Here is a 17,974-nt window from a genome sequence, read left to right as displayed (position 1 = left end):
ATTTCCAGTCACTTATTTTGTTTTTGCAGCTCAGAGGCCCGGCAGACGGCAGCCGCATGAGGGTGTGTGTTCCCACTTTTATGAGTCTTTCTGTGTGTATGTTCAGCTAGCTGATCCCAGATCTCTGGTGAGGCTTTTGTGGGTTTTACGAGTCTTAGACTTTTGGTCTGGGTCTGGGGGGGTGGGGGGCAGCTGCATGGCTCTGGTCGGGGTGCGGTGAACGTCGTAGAGGAAAGTTGACCATCGGGAATCAGTTTCAGCTCTCCGTCTGTCTTTGTGCCACCATCTGCAGTGAATGGATGGGGGGGCGCAACCTCTGCTCATGAGACAAAGTCAGGGGTGAGCTGTTAAGTGTGTGAGCATGTGTGAGGGGGAAGAGGAGGGAGGGATGAGGAGGATGACAACACACAAACACACTTCTCTTGTGTTTCCTTCTGTCAGGAAATGAGATCCCAGACTTTAAGAGTCACGCGCACGTCATTTTTAGTTTATGAGGTTTGGAGGTTGGTCAGGGGAGGTAACTGTCAATGGAGTGATTGTGTTTTTTCTTATCTCTGGAAATCAAACACAAGAGTGTGGGTCTGGGAGTCTGGGAGTGTTTGGTGGCACAGTGAGTTGTACAAAACTGGGTCAGCTAAGGCAGAGTTGGAGGCACAAGGTAAAGTCTGACTTCAAAGCCTCTCTGTGTTGTTGGCGAGGACAAGCAAAGACAAGCTGTCTGGTTTTCTGTCATGTCACATCTGTCTCTTGTTCTCTCAGTGGAGCTCAGTCTTTCCCTCTCCTCCTTCCTGCATGCACCCTCATCCCCTCATCTCTCCTGCTTTCTCTTCCTGTCACCTGGGTCTGAGCTGTCGGCATGAATGAGGCGTGTTTGTTGGTATGTGGTGTCTGTTTACTCTGTGTGTGTGTGTGCGTGTGTGTGCATGTGTGTGGTTGTGTGTGTGTGTGTGTGTTTTGGAGGGGGTTGGACTCGTGGACCATCTGCTGGGACAGCTGGGGAGAGTATGAGTGGGCTAAAGGAAGGATTTAGGGTATGATCTGCCCCAGCCTTAAAAGATTGAGGAGGATTCTTTACTTAAAAGGCAATTTGGGGGATTTTATTATCTTATTGATCACGGTCAGAGACTGTTGTGCCATCTTAAAACATACACTGAAATGAAAAATGCATGTAAAGGTTTATATTTACAACACAAAGACAAGTTCTTATCCCCTGTCCCTGCATTGATTGTTTTGCAATTTCTTTGCCAAGTCAAATATATGTCAAAAATGGCATATTTAAGTATTTATTAGTTTCAACGAGCTATGCAACCCGCATAGCCGAATCCTAACCTGTATTATAGAATGTATGTTGTTGTGTTTATTCATGGTTCCTCCGCTGCATTACAGAAGCTAACAAAGTCAACAAACAACCTTATCTTTATTTACAAGTCTGCCATCTATGGTGTCGAATCCAAAATGCTTCCTCACATTACTTCTCAGGTAGTCTGGTGGTATGATTATCTGTTCTGGGGGTCAGATGGAAAGTGCATTTCACGAACGCCCCGCTCTGAAGTACAAATATATATGAATGAAATGAATCCTCCTGCCCTCGGGTGTGTATACGTGAAATCCTCCAATCCAATGTGATTCGAGGAGACCTGCTAACACCTCACATTTTATAAAATGCCACTTCATTAACTCGTGGGCAAAACAGCTACTCTTCTCCTCTTGCCTTTTATTAAGCTCCGTGCCGTGGCCAGAGGCTAGGTCATCCGTACATCTATCTCATTTTTGTGAAGACGATATAACCAGTACCCCCTAGAAGGAATTTCTTTACATTTGGCACCAGTGTCCACTTGGAGTCAAGGATAAACTGATTCGATTTTGGCGGTCAAAAAATGTCTAATAGGATAAAATGATGAAGTGATGGCATTTTATATCCAAACGGTCAAAGGTCAACTTCACTGTGACATCATACTGTTCTTAAAAAAATGCTTTTCTGGCCGCTATTCAACGCCATACCTCAGGAACAGAAGGGGAAACTTTTGGTCGGATACCGAATTGGTGACACTAATCTTGGGTGCCCACCTTGAAACTGCTGTGATTGTATACATCTTCTGTGCTGCCGGGTTGAAGATGTGTGTGAAGCAACCATGTTTTGCCAAAAAATACACTTAATACCTTTTATCAAATCGCTTTAAAGTCTTCATTACATATATTATGAGTCTGGACAGACATGGATGCAAACTGCAACTTGACTGGTTGGCATACAACTAATTCTAGTTTATTTTCATTTACTGTCTCTTCCTCTCCAAGCGTCTCTCCTTCTCCAGCATTTTCTAAATCAGCACTTTCAGTTATGAATATGGAAAGACCTGGGACGGCGTTGCATTAATAGGAATCTTCTGGGTCACCCCCTCCCTTTCCATAGAAGAAGCAAGAAAACGAGGAGTGAAAAAAACATGATTTCATTAACCTCAAAGCATATGTGAGCGGTCTTGTGATGTGGCTTTAATGACCGAAGACTCACTGTGACCTGTCACTGCTCTCAAAGGACTTGTTGACTTTCTTGTTTTGACCCCGTGGACGTCAGCAGTTTTGTCGGATAGTGAAGGCCCTCTCTAGTCTGAATTCACTTTTTAGGTCGTAAAAGGCGTCATCCAAAGCTCTTGAAATAGCCTCCTCTGTTTCCCTGCCTTCCCATTTTTCTCTCTGTCAGTGTCTGTCCTCAATGTGTTCATCTCTCGGCCGGAGCAACAGGAGAAGCAGCTTGTGCTCTGAACTCTCCTCGGTCAGCTCGTCCCATCCACTCACTTCCTGTCCCCTGTTTTGTCTTTTTATTTCCATGTTTTTTCTGCCCCACAGCTTCTGATCTGGTTTTAGTTTTGGTTTCATACACGGCTCAGGATCAGTGCTCATGCATTGCTGATCGTGTGGAGAGGAACCAGTGGTGCAATGTAACTAAGTACATTTACTCAAGTTCTATACTATACAATTACTTTATACAAATTTGAGGTATTTTCTATTCATGCCACTTAATACTTCAACTCCACTTCAATTCAGAGGGAAACTGCACTTTTTACTACTACATTAATCTGACAGTATTAGTTACTTCACAAATTAAGATTTTTGTACACAAACCATATGAAAATGTACAGCTGAAAGAATTAGTCGATTAATCGATTGACAGAAAATCAATTGTCAACTCGTCATTTTTCATGCAAAAACATTTCATGGTTCCATCTTCACAAATGTGAAGTTTTGCTGCTTTTCCTTTGCATTGTGTTAATCATATTGAGCTTCGGACTGTTGGTTGGACAAAACGAACATTGTGAAGGTGTCACTTTAGAATCTAGGTAATTGTGACTATTTTCTGAATTTTTACAAACCAAACTATCAATCGACTAATGGAGAAAATGATCAGCAGATTAATGAAAATAATCATTAGTTGCAGTCCTATCCCGAATAGTTTAAAATGAGCTCCACCTCGACCAACTAAAGCAGTAAAATCCTGCTTTTACATTAATGCGTGAGCAATAATAATCAAATTATATAAAATATAATAGTATAACAGTCACAGGGGAGTACTTTTGCTTTTAATACTTGAAGTACATTTTCCTGATGATACTTACATACGTTTTCAAAGCAGGACTTGTAACAGAATATTTTAACTTTTTAATTAGTACTTTACTTAAGAAAAGGATCTGAATATTTCCTCCACCCCTGGGAGTAACTATGGCAACAGCTTTTAAGCCAGGTGGACATAAATAGTATATATTAACACTGACCTATTTCTATCTGTTCTCATACAGCTGGCACGTGTTGTGCCTGAATCCGTTGATTACAGCCGGTCTGCGGAGTGTGAATGACTGCCATCAGCACGTGTGTGAATAGTTCAAATACGTTTTTACCCTAACACACACATTTCCATGACACTTATAAGCACATCAGAGTTCAGTATCCATAAGTAGAGCTGGCACCAGTGTTTTTCTGTATACATCTTTCATGTCATGACCAAATGCCTGTATTAAGATAAGATGAGTCACAGTTTTCATGCCTAAATTAACATTATTACATTCTAAGGTCACATAGTAAAGTCTGACATATTTAACAAGCTATGTACGGTATTTTGCCAGGGAACAACATACCAGCTTTTTTCTGTTTAACCAACCCTTCATATGTAAATCAGTTGTATGTACCATGTACAAAGGTCCAGGCAGATGTAGAGGAAGGATTTAGCAGTGTGATGGGATTGGTGGTGTAGTGAAAGACTCAGAAACAGTGAATACTTTACATAATATTCTCCCGATTAGCTCATTCCCACACATTTACATCAAAGACACTCCGCCGTGGCAGAGCAGATTTTATAAAGCCATTCTGACTGGTGCCTTGGTTGTTAAATTTCGGGGACTTTCTGTTCGAGCATCTCAAAGCCTCCTGGGCACACTCACAGAGTCAGCGATTGACCTCAAAACTGCACCAGCATCAAAAGGCCTCTTTGTGGATTCAGACGGCGCACACGTGCTGCCTTTAAAACCACCTCAGAGTGCAACAAATGGATTCCTCAGCAATATTTTTCATTCCTCACCCTACTGTAGTGTCGAATACTACACAGCAATTCATCTGTAAAAAGAATTGCAGTTTTTATCTCAAGAGGCACATGTTTTAGGGTTTAGAGCAAATATCATATCTTGGTACTTTTAGGCTGAATGGCGAGATATATATATATATATATATATATATATATATATATATATATATATATATATATATATATATACACACACACACACACACACACACACACACACACACACACACACACACACACACACACACACACACAGTACAGGCCAAAAGTTTGGACACACCTTCTCATTCAATGTGTTTCTTTATTTTCATGACTATTTACATTGTAGATTCTCACTGAAGGCATCAAAACTATGAATGAACACATGTGGAATTATGTACTTAACAAAAAAGTGTGAAATAACTGAAAACATGTCTTATATTTTAGATTCTTCAAAGTAGCCACCCTTTGCTTTTTTTGATAGCGCTGCAAACCCTTGGTGTTCTCTCAATGAGCTTCATGAGGTAGTCACCTGAAATGGTTTTCACTTCACAGGTGTGCTTTGTCAGGGTTAATTAGTGGAAGTTTTTCCCTTATTAATAAAAAAGCAAAGGTTGGTTACTTTGAAGAATCTAAAATGCATTGAATGCGTAGCCTGTACTATGTATATATATATATATATATCCCGACTTTACGGGAGAAACGGGTTATGTAACGCAACATCTACAACTACAGTATATCAATATGAAGGGAATTGTCTCATCCCATCCCATGTTGTTTGGAAATATATCAATATAATTAAAAAAGTCGATAAACTGTACCGCCCAGCCCTAACATGTTTCCTGGAGTTGTCACTCAGCAGATGTTTGGGCCCGTATGATGAGTTCAAAAACCATCACTAACAACAGGTCCAATGCTCCTGCTGCATAATAACCACTGATAGCGATCGACCGTCTTCCTTTATTGATAATCAATTTGATGAGACGATCGGCTCCCTCACTGTTCGCTTTTATCTCAGAAATGGGTTGGTGGTCTTCAGAAATAATCAGCACTGAGGAAATCATTGAAGCCCATGCTGCTAAACTACATCACACTTGATGACACACATTTGTGATTCACGCCATGTGCATGTATGAGACCATAGTGTTGCATCTTAAAGCATGTCTGCACCGTTTATAGAAATCACTCTTCATGCATTAGCTCTGCTGTTGTTACAGTATGACTCATTTTTTCCCTCAGAATGCCCCCTGAGGAGACTCAAGACGCAGGGTGCAGCTGGTTGAGATAGGCCCACTGTTTCTGATGACGGTGATGGTAATTTTAATGGATGACAAACACTAGGACGCCAAAGCGAACCCTGTGATGGTCTGCTCGCCGCCACCTCACACCGAGAACTCAAGTGACCTCGGCCCACGTTGCCTCCGCTGCCGGGGCTGCAGATGCTGCTGTTGCCCCAGAGATAGTTGCCAGGCAGCTGGGGAATTTATAATTAAGATTGCAAGGGGAAATTACAGCCTTGTGTTGACGAGTGGGTGTCAAGTCTGGTGGAGAGGGAGGGATGAAAGGGGGTCTGTGGGATGGAGGGGAGGGGCTCTGATGGATGGAAAACTACAGATGAGCATGAGATGGCTTCCTCTTATAATTACTTTTTTTAAAGTAAAAGTTTGACATTTTAGGAAATATACTTATTAGAGTTAAACGAGGAGATGGATGCTACTCTCATATGTGTCCTTTCAATATAAGACTACAGTCAGCAGCTGGTTAGCTTAGCTTAGCATAAAGACTGGAAACGGCTAGCCTGGCTCTGTTAAACGATAACAAAATCTGCCTACCAGCACCTCTAAAGCTCACTAACTAACATGTTATGTCTCTGTTGTTTAAGCTGTACAAAAACTTAAGTGTAAAATGGCCAATGCGTCGGCCGTTTACGGTGGTTATGTGCTGAAATATTTCTTGGCTTGAGCAGTTGCCAGACAACTAGAAGTTACTGCTCGCAGCCAAGAAAAACCCACCATAAAACCACAACTTGACGTTTTCACACTCTTTTTGTACCGATTAAACATAACGTGTTAATGATTCAGCTTTAGAGGTGCTGGCAGGTGGATTTTGTTACTGTTTGACAGAGCCTAAGCTAAATTTACCGCACAAATATGAGAGTGATATCGATCTTCTCAATCCAGTTTGTTAGTGGGGAATCAATGCATTTTAGTACGCAACAGTACAGCATTTTCCTGAGTTTTAAATGGCAATAAGTCGTTTTCAGACAGCAAAAGAGACTCTTACATTACACTCTACATGCTTCTGCAGAGCCAAGTAAAATAAGCACTATATGAACAGTTTTCCATTTGCACATCTCGTGATAGCTGAGAACATCTGTAGCGTTGCTTATAGGAATCAAGCTTCGTGATTGTTTTCTAGTTCGACCCGAGCAAATTTAATTAATTAAAAAAATGGTGATAGCAGCTGTGAAGGAATTAAAAAGGTTTAAATGACACAGTCTTATTTCTTACTATTTTTCTTCTGAATGGAAAAAAAGTTACTTAAAACACATCTGTTTAGATTGGCATACCCAACATACCATATCCACCTTGATTTTACTGACTTAATTTTTTTAACTAGTTGAATACCTTTGATTTTTTTACTATTGGATTTTAATGTTGATAATTTGTTGTGCTTCTATTATTGTTTTTATTAATGTGTTTAAGGTGTCCTTGGGTGTCCTGAAAGGCACCAACAAACAAAATGTATTATTATTATTATTATTAATAATAAAAATATCAAGTCCTCATACTAAAATTAAAAAAAGAAACAGGTATTTTGTGAGTGCTGTTTTCATGTGAGCCACCTCAGAGGTTAAGGCGGGGTTCATGTAAGTTTAGGCAGCTAAAACTTCTTCTTATGGTCAGGGAACGATCATGGTCATGGTTAAAAACATGTTGATTGTTGGTTGGAGACCGAATGCAAGCCGCCGTGTCCGGTAGCCTCCACCCCAACCTCCTCCCTGAGAGGTTTGGCAGCACTTAAACAACGTCATGCTACTTCCACCTTTGTCTTTGAAGAAAGATTTTAAGAAATGACAGATGCTGTTGTTTATTTTGGGTGAGGATAGTCTTGGAAAAACTCATCACAGCCACAACACTTTTGGTTGCTGTACTGTGCGTTGAGCATAAATTCTGCAGCAATTAAACATATCTTCCATTTTATTCAATAATGGCTCCTGTTTATGGCCCGGCTGTGTTTGAAGAGTGATAGCCGGCTGTATTTAATCACAGACAATCTCAGCCACCAGTCTTCAGCAGCAGAAAGCTGCACCACAGGTCTTCGCAGCCGATCATCCACAGTCCTCAGGCGCAGCCAGAGGCCTTTTTCAACACACTCTGCTGGTGTTGGGTTTCACTGGCGGTAGCCGGTATGATGAGATCTGTATCGCACACAAAATCAGAACCCAGTGGAGGTCAGTGGGTTTCTGTGTCAGGGGTGTCACTGCTCCAGTGGGACAGGACAGGTGGTTTAGGGGGTTCAGCAAGGCGGGGTTTGAGGCTGATGAGGGGCCAAGTGGAAAAAAGAGAGCAAGGCCACACCTGTTGGACTGACATATGATGAACGGCGCCATAGATTTAGAAACATTCTTTTAGCAGTAAGAAAGCATATAATGTAGCAGCTTAAACAGGCTGTTTTGTGTAGGAAGCTTGAAATACTTCAGCTTCTAACACAAACTGCTGTTATGATGATTTCAAAAGAAAATTGTTATTTACCCCCACTGATCTGCAGGGTGAGCCTTATCTTTGTTCTCTTAGACCTCCGTTATCTTGACCCTAGTCTATGTCCTTGACGTTCCACTTTCGGGATTGCTCCTGCGCCTCAGGAAATTCCGCCGGATGCATGTACTTTTGCTGATTTCCGTTTCCTTCCGCTTTCTTTTTTGTTGGAATTTTAAACTCTGGTGGATTTATGAGGACTATGGTTAACTGCTCAGATCTCTGCAGGGTAAATTGAGACCGCTAGCTAGACTATCTGTCCAATCTGGGTTTTCGCTCACACGACTATTTTGCAGCGGCTCCGTGTGGAGCTTAGCGCCGCCCATGACGATTGTAATTGGTTTAAAGAAATGCCATTAAACCAGAGCACGTTTTTCTCCCATCCCAGAATGCTGTGAGGAGTAGCCAGACCCTCCTCCGCTCCGCAGCGTGTGTATGGTCTGGCAAAGCGAGACTATCTTGACCCGAACAAGCCGGTCCTGACATACTATCAGGTTGCAGGTTGGGTTTAGTCGGTCTTATGCATGTGGTTCATGTTTGGCTATGGTTTAATGTAGTTTATTAAGCAACTTCTCAACTCTCTTTCTCTCTCTGAATATGCCAATTATCTGCTTTGCTGCTAGTCATGTGTCTCATGTAGATACCAAATACCCAGTAGGAAAGAGACAGAAGGCCAGATCCACCAAGGCTTTTGTGCCAGATGTGACGCATTCTGCCCCAAACACACGTCTGACTGTATTTGTCAAGCAGATGCATCAGGCTGGAGTCACAGTTTGCGTGTCATTTATGCGAGTGTCTGCAAGGTGCGCCTCTCTCCTCACTGCATATGTATTTAGGGAGGATCCCGCAAATAAAGACCTTGTTAAACCTCTAGTGACAGAGCTGGCCCCCCCAGATGTGGAAAATGTGCTTATTTGCTGTAACCGAGAGTTAAATGAGAAAAACATCAGTTTCATCTCTTTGAGCTCAAGAAAAGCTCCATGACATTAGTCATTAGACTTAGTAAAAAGACTGTAAGCCTGCGTGGCAAAATTATATTTCATCAAAAGCAACAAAACCTTGTGCCTTCCATGCTGTTTGTATGATTGTTGTTTATTCAGTTAGTTAAACTAAATATGTCTGACTGGGCTTGACCCAGCAGTTTTATTATTCAGTGTATATTCAATAAGTTTAGAGTGTGGTGTTTCCGTCCTGTCTCTAATCTCAGATTGTAGTCGGTCTGATGCTCTCACCTGGTGTGTGTTTCTACTGTACCCAGATTGCCAGAACGATTGCATAACAGCTAAAACATTATGTAATATTCTTAAAATTAAGTCACCTTTTAAAAGTGGGACTTCATCTGATTTTCAGCCAGTGTTTTTGAAGAGGACTAGTCAGTCTGGGGAGAATAGGACACTAGCAGTTTGAAGCGGTAGGTTGTTCTTGCCAAAGGAGGCAGACAGTTGCCTTGGTGGCCTTAATGCATGAGCCAGCTCTGCTTATCAGTCACATTATCAACATTCAAAGGCTTCCACAATTAGCTAGTTGGCAAATATTGTTCTGCATCTGCTTTTTTTAAAGCCTTCATGTTGGGTTCAAACAAAGTGTCTTAACGGATAGACAGACAACAATCGGTATACATTCATAAGAGAAATGGAAATATCAACCACGCACTCATAGTCTCCTGGGCCTATGGCTGTGACGTAGGTGGAACCAGTACAAGGCTCTTTGTATGCACACTTCAGACTGAGCCGTGTGCCGGGCCCTCTTGTGTTTGTGGGGTCGCCGGCGCAGCCAGGCTGAGGCTGCAGGATCCCCGAGGGCCAAGAGGAAGCTGTGACTTCACACTGGATCATCTTCAGCTGACTGTGCAGATACCGGCCTGTCGAGCAAGCAGAGCCACACTTTCTTTGTCCCAGCTGTCAGCAGAGGGATTGTGTGTGTGTGTGTGTGTGTGTGTGTGTGTGTGTGTGTGTGTGTGTGTGTGTGGGGGTGCTCCTGCATTCTGGATGTGACCGTGATCAGTCGAAATCAACCAACAGTGGAGGTTAAAGTGGTCAATAACAAACTCACTGTTTTAATTAACCATTTGAATTTTTCCAGATATGTTTTTGGGGTACATTTTCACATTATGAAATGAGACAAATTCTCATTTTGCAGGTCTTTCGCATCCATGAGGAGCTGTTTCAGGGTTAAAGATGGTTCAAGGCATTCAAACACAACTCAGCGTTTTGACTCCCTGAGTCAGAGATGTTGTAGTCTTGCATTGTCAGACCTTCCTCCACAGCACTGCAAAGGAGGGTCTGGCTAGTCCACACAGCATTCCGGGATGGGAGAGTAACGTGCTCTGGTTTATTGGCATTTCTTTACCAATCACAATCGTCATGGGCAGCGCTAAGCGCCAGACAGAGCCCTAGTGCCTCTGCAAAATAGCCTCGAGAAGGAACTTGTTTTGGTGGAACATGTGTACGTTCAAAAGTTGTTTTAGTCGTGCAACAGAAAACTCAGATTGGACAGATAGTCTAGCTAGCTGTCTGGATTTACCCTGCAGAGATCTGAGGAGCAGTTAACCATAGTCCTCAAAAATCCACCAGAGTTTACCTGCGGTGTATATGTTGTTGTGATGTTTTGTTTTTAAGCTTATTTTCCTTGAAAACATCTACGTATAATGCTTTGTTTTGCATAACATACAAACATTTGAGTGCAAAGCCAATCTTCGTGTCATAGCATGTCTCTTTTATTATTAAGTGGGTGATTTTAAAGAAACTCTAAACTTACTTAATTATCCAATAATATCTATCTTGAAGCAACTTGGTTTCAGAATTGTAGCAAAAGTTGAAACGAGGTCACTATTTTCAATTACTGCATTCCATGTCATATATCAGTGCACTGAACTCTTTGACATACATATATGCATACATATTTTGGAAATACCACAAAGTCTCTCGTGTAGGGGGCCCAAGTGTTAGTTTGGGATTAGGAAATAACGTGAGGATTAAGGAAATAGGAATGGAAAGGCATGTAGTGGAGAAAGCAAAGTTCAGAGGTTGTGGGAATAAACTTTCAAAATATAGTAATACAAAAATGTGTGTTTTGTCTTTTTCTCTTTCAGTATAAGAAAAGTCCACTTTCCGGTGAAGGTTTGCCCTTCGGCCGTGCAGGTTCACATGCGTGGAAAACTAAAGAGTGTCACCGTAGAAACCAGGCCGGGCCAGACCAATGCAGATTTCAAGAAGAGCCGAGATGGTTTCGTCCTGCTCGTCCCCGCTAACTAACAGTCCGCCCGACAACACCAAACAACAGCAACAACAGGACCTCGACTAGACCACTGCAGCTCTGGGTTTGGGGAACTGGTCGCTCAAACTTTGCCTTGAAAAGCAACCATTTACTAGCAAAGATTGTTTAAATATTTTAAGTATTAAGTGTTAACCCAGAGCAATGGCTGCTTTCTTAGTTCTGAGCTGCAGGAGGACAATGTTCCCTCGCCAAGTGTTGAAATGTTAAATAGAGAGCCCGAAGTTCCGCCCCTTCCGGTGGCCATCATGGGACCTTAACTCGGAAAAAATATGAACGGTAGTGAACGGGGAGAGGCAAATTATTTTTTAGTTTTGTTATGAAAAATATTCAAATGTATGTAAAAATAGAAATAGTAACATAACTAGTTGTGTGTGTTTAATGTGTTTTCTCTTCTAAGGATCAAACAATTAGGAAGATTTGGAACATAGATGGTTGCTATGGTAACAACCGGCAGACTCTCCGGGCTGCCTTCAGCAGCTAATGTTAGCTAGCTGGCTTTTTAGACAATGTACCATGGATGTGTTAAGCAATGCACTGTTAAAAGTTACCGCGACAACAATGGCTTCTCTTTAAATTGGTATGGACAGTTTTCGTGGCTGGAATCCAGTGTAAATAAGGACGCGTTTTTCTGCAGCATGTGCAGACATTTCCCCAGCGGAGCTGACAGCCCATCAGCGTGAGAGGAGGCCCTCACCGAGGTAACATTAAGTAAAGCGTGTTTCATGCTTCTTGCGTTATTATTTAAGTAACCTAGTAACCTTCCTATTTAGTAAGAAATGATGAACACTGATGATGGCTTCTAGCTGAAACACGTTTGTGTTTTGCCCACATTAAATAAGATAACTTATCTGTGAGTGACGTCGTTTTTAGTTTTCTTTGATCCTGTCACTGCTGTGGACTCGGTACAGTGTCTAAGATTTGGCGCCTTGCTGGCCACTTTTCATTATATATCTTTTATAATTCAAACAAGACTAGGCTACAAGTTTTCATTTTTTGATTTTCTTTTACTGCTGGTAGCCATTTGCTGCTCGTGATCTGACTATAGTCCTGAAGCATATGGATAGGATATGTTACATGTGCGATTTTTGTCAGATGTAGGCTATTCTATGTCATGCAGTATGTCATTTAGATGCCTTCTCTGCTGTTTGGGTTCATGATTAGTTGCCACTTTGTGCAATAAAATGGTTAATTTTAAAACAGTGCTGTGCAAAGCCAATGCTGCTGGTTCTGCCGGTGCAAATATATTTTAGCCTGAAAAGGTTCAAATCAACAGGTTTTTATCTATATTGTTGTGTACAAACTTTTTAGACTGAGTTTTGTTGGTTGAGCATGTTGGAGACAGTACTGTTATTGCCGTTGTAATGCAGTATGTTGGAAGGTAAAATCGTTGCTGTTTTTTTCAGATTGTCCTTTTTGCTCCTTCTACGTCTTTTAGGCCCACTCACTTTTGTACTGGCCCGCCCAAAATACTATTTCTGCCTACGCCACTGCGTCAGACATTGAAGTGTGTAGTCTTTCTAATTGCTTATTTTCACAGTCTTATACTTAAACAGTTTAACAATAAACAGAGACTTTCTTCGGTTGAAAAATAATGTTTTAAATTGACGAACATCATATTTGTCCATGGCTCAATTCAAACGGGATCAAAAAATAATTGTTATCTCTCCATTGACTCTCGTTCATATTTTTTCAGAATGAAGGTCCCATGGACTGGAAGTAGAAGGGCGTGACTTCGGCTCTCTATAGAGAAATTCTGAAAGAATGTTATGTCGCTGTAGAGACTCCGGACACAACTGCCGTCCATACCTATGATACTTTTTTTGCTTTTAATGTTGCATAAGATATTTGAAGATATTTTCTAAAGACAAGATGGAACAAAACAGAAGTAAATGCACTTTTGGAATGACAAATTGTACATTACAATGCAAAAAAAACAAGACCAAACATTCCAGATATATTTTTGTACATTGAGTTAAATTTTATTAAATGAGAACTATTGTTTGTGCCTTGTCTCATGCTGTTTCCTTCAAAAAAGGCAGACTGTGACAATTATGCCATGTCAGAAGTAATAAAAAAGGGGAACAAGAAACGAAGTAAGAACAAATAAAATTAATTATTCAAGATTTACTTAAGCAACCTCTCTGTGTGTTAATTTCTCTCTAATGACCAGGCTATATATATATATATATATAATCATTAAATGTTTTTTTTCTCAAATGTGCTTTGGGGCTTTGAATGAAAACTAAACTAACTTCCTCAGAAGGCTTAACGGATTTGAAGTGAGACAGGCCATTGTATCCAGAGTACACCAGTCACTGATAGTCTGTCATCGCTTTCAACATCACATCTTGGTACAGCTTCCTACCAAACAAATGCAAGAGAAAGCTGGCTAGGATAGCCAGGCAAGCCGTTAAGATCATGGGCATTCCACAAAAACAGCCATCTGATCTTTCTATACAAGCAGTGGAAAGAAAATCCAACTCCAACCCCCTCCACCAAAGCTTTGAGCTATTACCATCAGGAAGAAGGTTCAGAGTGCCTCTGGGTAAAAAGTCATTATACAACAAATCCTCCCTTCCCAATGCAATACATATACAAAACTCATGCTACTGACACATCACACACACTCTGCCTTCAATCAAAAGAACGTTTTCTAACATGGCAGCATATTAAACAATAAAGATTTTGAATCTTGTATCTTAAAGACAAAAATATGAATAGAAGAGGTCAGGATCCTCAGTGTTCTGTGATCAATAGGATTTCCTGTACAAATAGTCAATTTAAAGTCTCAGTTGTATGTTACACTTCTCCACCCTGCAGGAAGTGGCGTCTTCTTAACAGCAGCAGAAAAAATTAACTCAGTGACGCAAAAGCTCTTTCCTCTCTTCTCCCTTTGGTGTCCTCTGGATCAGATCAGCGAGTTGATAAACACACACGGACGCTGCAGACATTATTTTACAGGATTTCTGAAGACTGAAGTTAAAAACCTTGAATGTGCAAAGGTGTTCAATGCAGTCGAACATACAGTCAAAGAAATGTTTTAAAGTTTTACCCAAATTATAAAAAATAAATAAAAAACTAACATATTTTCTTACTTATCTATTGTGGCGTCTAGTATGCAGATATATTTGGTTTTATTTTCCCAATCTTTTGAGACATCTGTGAGATTTCAGCCTCAATACAATGGAGGTGGATACAATTTTGGTTGCTAAACAGTTTAGCATTTATCTTATGTTTGTCACTTGCCACGGTGGCCACTGTCTGGCAAAAGTTAAATAGTGTCTCTTTAAAAGAGTACTCTAATTTAGCTTAAAGAAAATCTAATTTGATGAAGCAGAACCAGAAACAACACTTTAATTGTAATTACACTGTAATTTTTTCTGATGCTTACATTTCCCATAATGCAACTTGAGTGCTGACTGTTGTATCAGAGATTCTTTCTAACTGTACACCCACAGATTTATTTTTTTCAAACTTTTACTTCAACCAATGCTGAATTTTTGTAAAGTTTAAATACAGATGATAACATCCACTATTATGCCTATGTATCGGTGAAGCTTTAAATGTAGTTACTGAACTGCCCATATTGTTTTAAAATGGTGGATATTTCTAGCCTGGCATTGCCAGACTAATTCGTGTATGTGTGTATATGTGTGTGTATTAAGGTCCTTTCAGATGGGGAGCGATTGATGCGGCCAGTAGTTTTTTCACTCAGTAAGTTCAGTCTAAGAGCTTAATTTTGTTGTCCGCTGCAAGTTTTCATCCCATCTTTCTTCAGAATGACCTGTTAGTGTGACTTTAGTAACAACCGGCCCTCACTGTGACTGGCTCTCTGACACTGCTTCCCCAAACTTCTGTGTGTGTGTGTGTGCATGTGCAGATGTGTGTATACTTATTTTTGATGTGTGTTTTTCACAACGTAACGAAACAGAACATACTGTATTGTATCTCTATAATTTGCACCACCCTCAGCTGAATCTAACTCTGAGACACTGTGCAGTACATTCACACCTATGAGTGTCAATTTAACACTTTTGAACAGCCCTGCACCTCCTCAATCAACACTCTACAACATAAAATAACTGCAAAAGCAAATGTTCATGATGTTGTTAGAGAGAAATTCATCTCTGTCTGTTTGCTGTGGTCTGCTTTTCTGTCTGCATATAATAGTTGCAAATGTTATGTCTTTGTCATGTGCTTACACGCCTGTTAAAATCATATTTCAGGACATTGAACACTGGCTCATGTTTATCAGTTTTAAATAAATGCACAATATGCACTTAAAACATTTGATCACATAGATTTTTAGCACTTTACTGTAGTTGCTTTGGACAAAAAGTGTCTGAAAAAAGACTATATAATGTAATGTTTAAATGGAGTTACAACAACAAGAGTATTTGCTTCATGCTCCTAATTTATCAGTTAAAGGACACAACCTTCAAACTGTTTGAAACCAGCTAAACCACTCTTTAAATGGATGGAAATTTAAACACAGCTTCCCTTTTCTCCTTTGAAGTGGCTGTGGTAACGTCTAAAGCACAATGGTGTACTCGATTTGCCGTCCCAGCGTCATCCAGATTGGGGCGACTGAAAACAGCACTTATCAGCTACTTACAAAGTCCTTCTCAGGCGGTTTGACACCAATTCACCCCTTTTACTCTTGTAACTCTTAATGATTCTCACATGACTGCAATGTGACCTTAATCACTCACAGGTAACATCAACGTGTGAATGACCTGGAGCAAGTTGAAATGCCTGGTTGTGTGACCCAGCAGTCAGGAGAACAGATCCTGTAAGGAAGGTGATCTGTCTTCTAGAATAAAACCGCAAATCCAGTTGGTTTTTGGATTTAGTGCTTCTTGATACTTCTGAGGCAGTTGTTTCCAAACTCATTCTGTCATGTCCCATTTGGATCCCAACCCTGATTTCATTTTGATCAATGAGGGACAATACTGGGAAACAAAAGGAGCCAAGTTTATTGAAATAGCATGGTCGAGAAGAGAAACTGCAGGTTTCTGATGGGAAATTGAAGTGCAGTGTTTTGGCGGATGGTATTTCATTTCTCCGGGAACCATCACCTTATCGTGGTGGAGAGGTTTGTGTGTCTCTATGACCCTGAGGGCTGTGTTGTCTGGAGCTTTGTGCTCCTGGTAGGGTCTCCCAAGGCAAAGTGGTCTCAGGTGAGGGGCCAGACAAAGAATGGTTCAAAAACCCTATGACACAACGAGGTAGCGATGGAGTGACCCTGCCCGGAGGAAGCCCGGGGCCCCCGTCTGGAGCCAGGCCCAGACGGAGGGCTCGTCAGCGAGCGTCTGGTGGCCGGGTTTGCCACGGAGCCTGGTCGGGCACAGCCCGAAAAAGCTACGTGGCTCCCATCTCTCCAGCCCATGGGCCCACCACCTATGGGAGGAACCGCTGGGGTCGGGTGCGCTGCCAAATGGGTGGCAGTGAAGGTCAGGGGCCTCGACGGACCAGACCCGGGCGGCAGACGCTGGCTCTGGGGACGTGGAACGTCACCTCTCTGTGGGGGAAGGAGCTGGAACTGGTGTGAGAGGTGGAGCGCTACCGGTTAGATCTGGTGGCGCTTACCTCTACGCACAGTCTCGGTTCTGGAACCATACTCCTGGATAGGGGTTGGACTCTTTTCTTCTCCGGAGTTGCCCAGGGTGTGAGGCGCCGGGCGGGTGTGGGGATACTCACAAGCCCCCGGCTGGGCGCCGCTATGTTGGAGTTTACCCCGGTGGACGAGAGGGTCGCCTCCCTACGCCTGCAGGTTGTGGGGGGGAAAACTCTGACTGTTGTTTGTGCATATGCACCAAACAGGAGTTCGGAGTATTCGGCCTTCTTGGAGACCTTGACTGGAGTCCTGCATGGGGCTCCAGTGGGGGACTCCATTGTTCTGCTGGGGGACTTCAACGCGCACATGGGCAATGATGGAGACACATGGAAAGGCGGGATTGGGAGGAACGGCCTCCCTGATCTAAACCAGAGTGGTTGTTTGTTGTTGGACTTCTGTGCTAGTCATGGATTGTCTATAACAAACACCATGTTCGAACATAGGGATGCTCATAAGTGTACTTGGTACCAGAGCACCCTAGGCCAAAGGTCAATGATCGATTTTATAATCGTTTCATCTGATCTGAGGCCGTATGTTTTGGACACTCAGGTGAAGAGAGGGGCAGAGCTGTCAACTGATCACCATCTGGTGGTGAGTTGGGTCAGAGGGTGGGGGAAGCCTCTGGACAGACCTGGTAAGCCCAAACGGGTAGTGCGGGTAAATTGGGAACGTCTGGAGGAGGCCCCTGTCCGACAGACTTACAACTCGCACCTCCGGCGGAGCTTTTCGTGCATCCCTGTGGAGGCTGGGGGCATTGAACCCGAGTGGACAATG

General features: G+C 42.0%; 1 protein-coding gene across 3 annotated transcripts in view; it reads left to right on the top strand.

Moving 5' to 3' along the window:
* The window catches only part of myo1g (myosin IG), a 60,647-nt gene extending 46,937 nt beyond the window's left edge, over window positions 1-13,710 (top strand). For 2 of the 3 annotated variants that reach the window (XM_039820607.1, XM_039820608.1), the window contains exon 26: window positions 11,399-13,710. In XM_039820607.1, coding sequence (XP_039676541.1) covers window positions 11,399-11,561 — 163 coding nt within the window. In that variant the 3' untranslated portion in view covers window positions 11,562-13,710. Of the gene's footprint in view, window positions 1-5,788; window positions 6,082-11,398 lie in introns of those variants that run through there. The other variant, XM_039820609.1, reaches the window with a different exon arrangement.
* Window positions 13,711-17,974: the final 4,264 nt, after the last annotated feature.

The sequence above is a fragment of the Perca fluviatilis genome, chromosome 13, assembly GCF_010015445.1.
Source record: "Perca fluviatilis chromosome 13, GENO_Pfluv_1.0, whole genome shotgun sequence".
NCBI lineage: Eukaryota > Metazoa > Chordata > Actinopteri > Perciformes > Percidae > Perca > Perca fluviatilis.
Note: the sequence above shows the minus strand (reverse complement) of the source record. Positions and strands in the feature narration are given on the sequence as shown.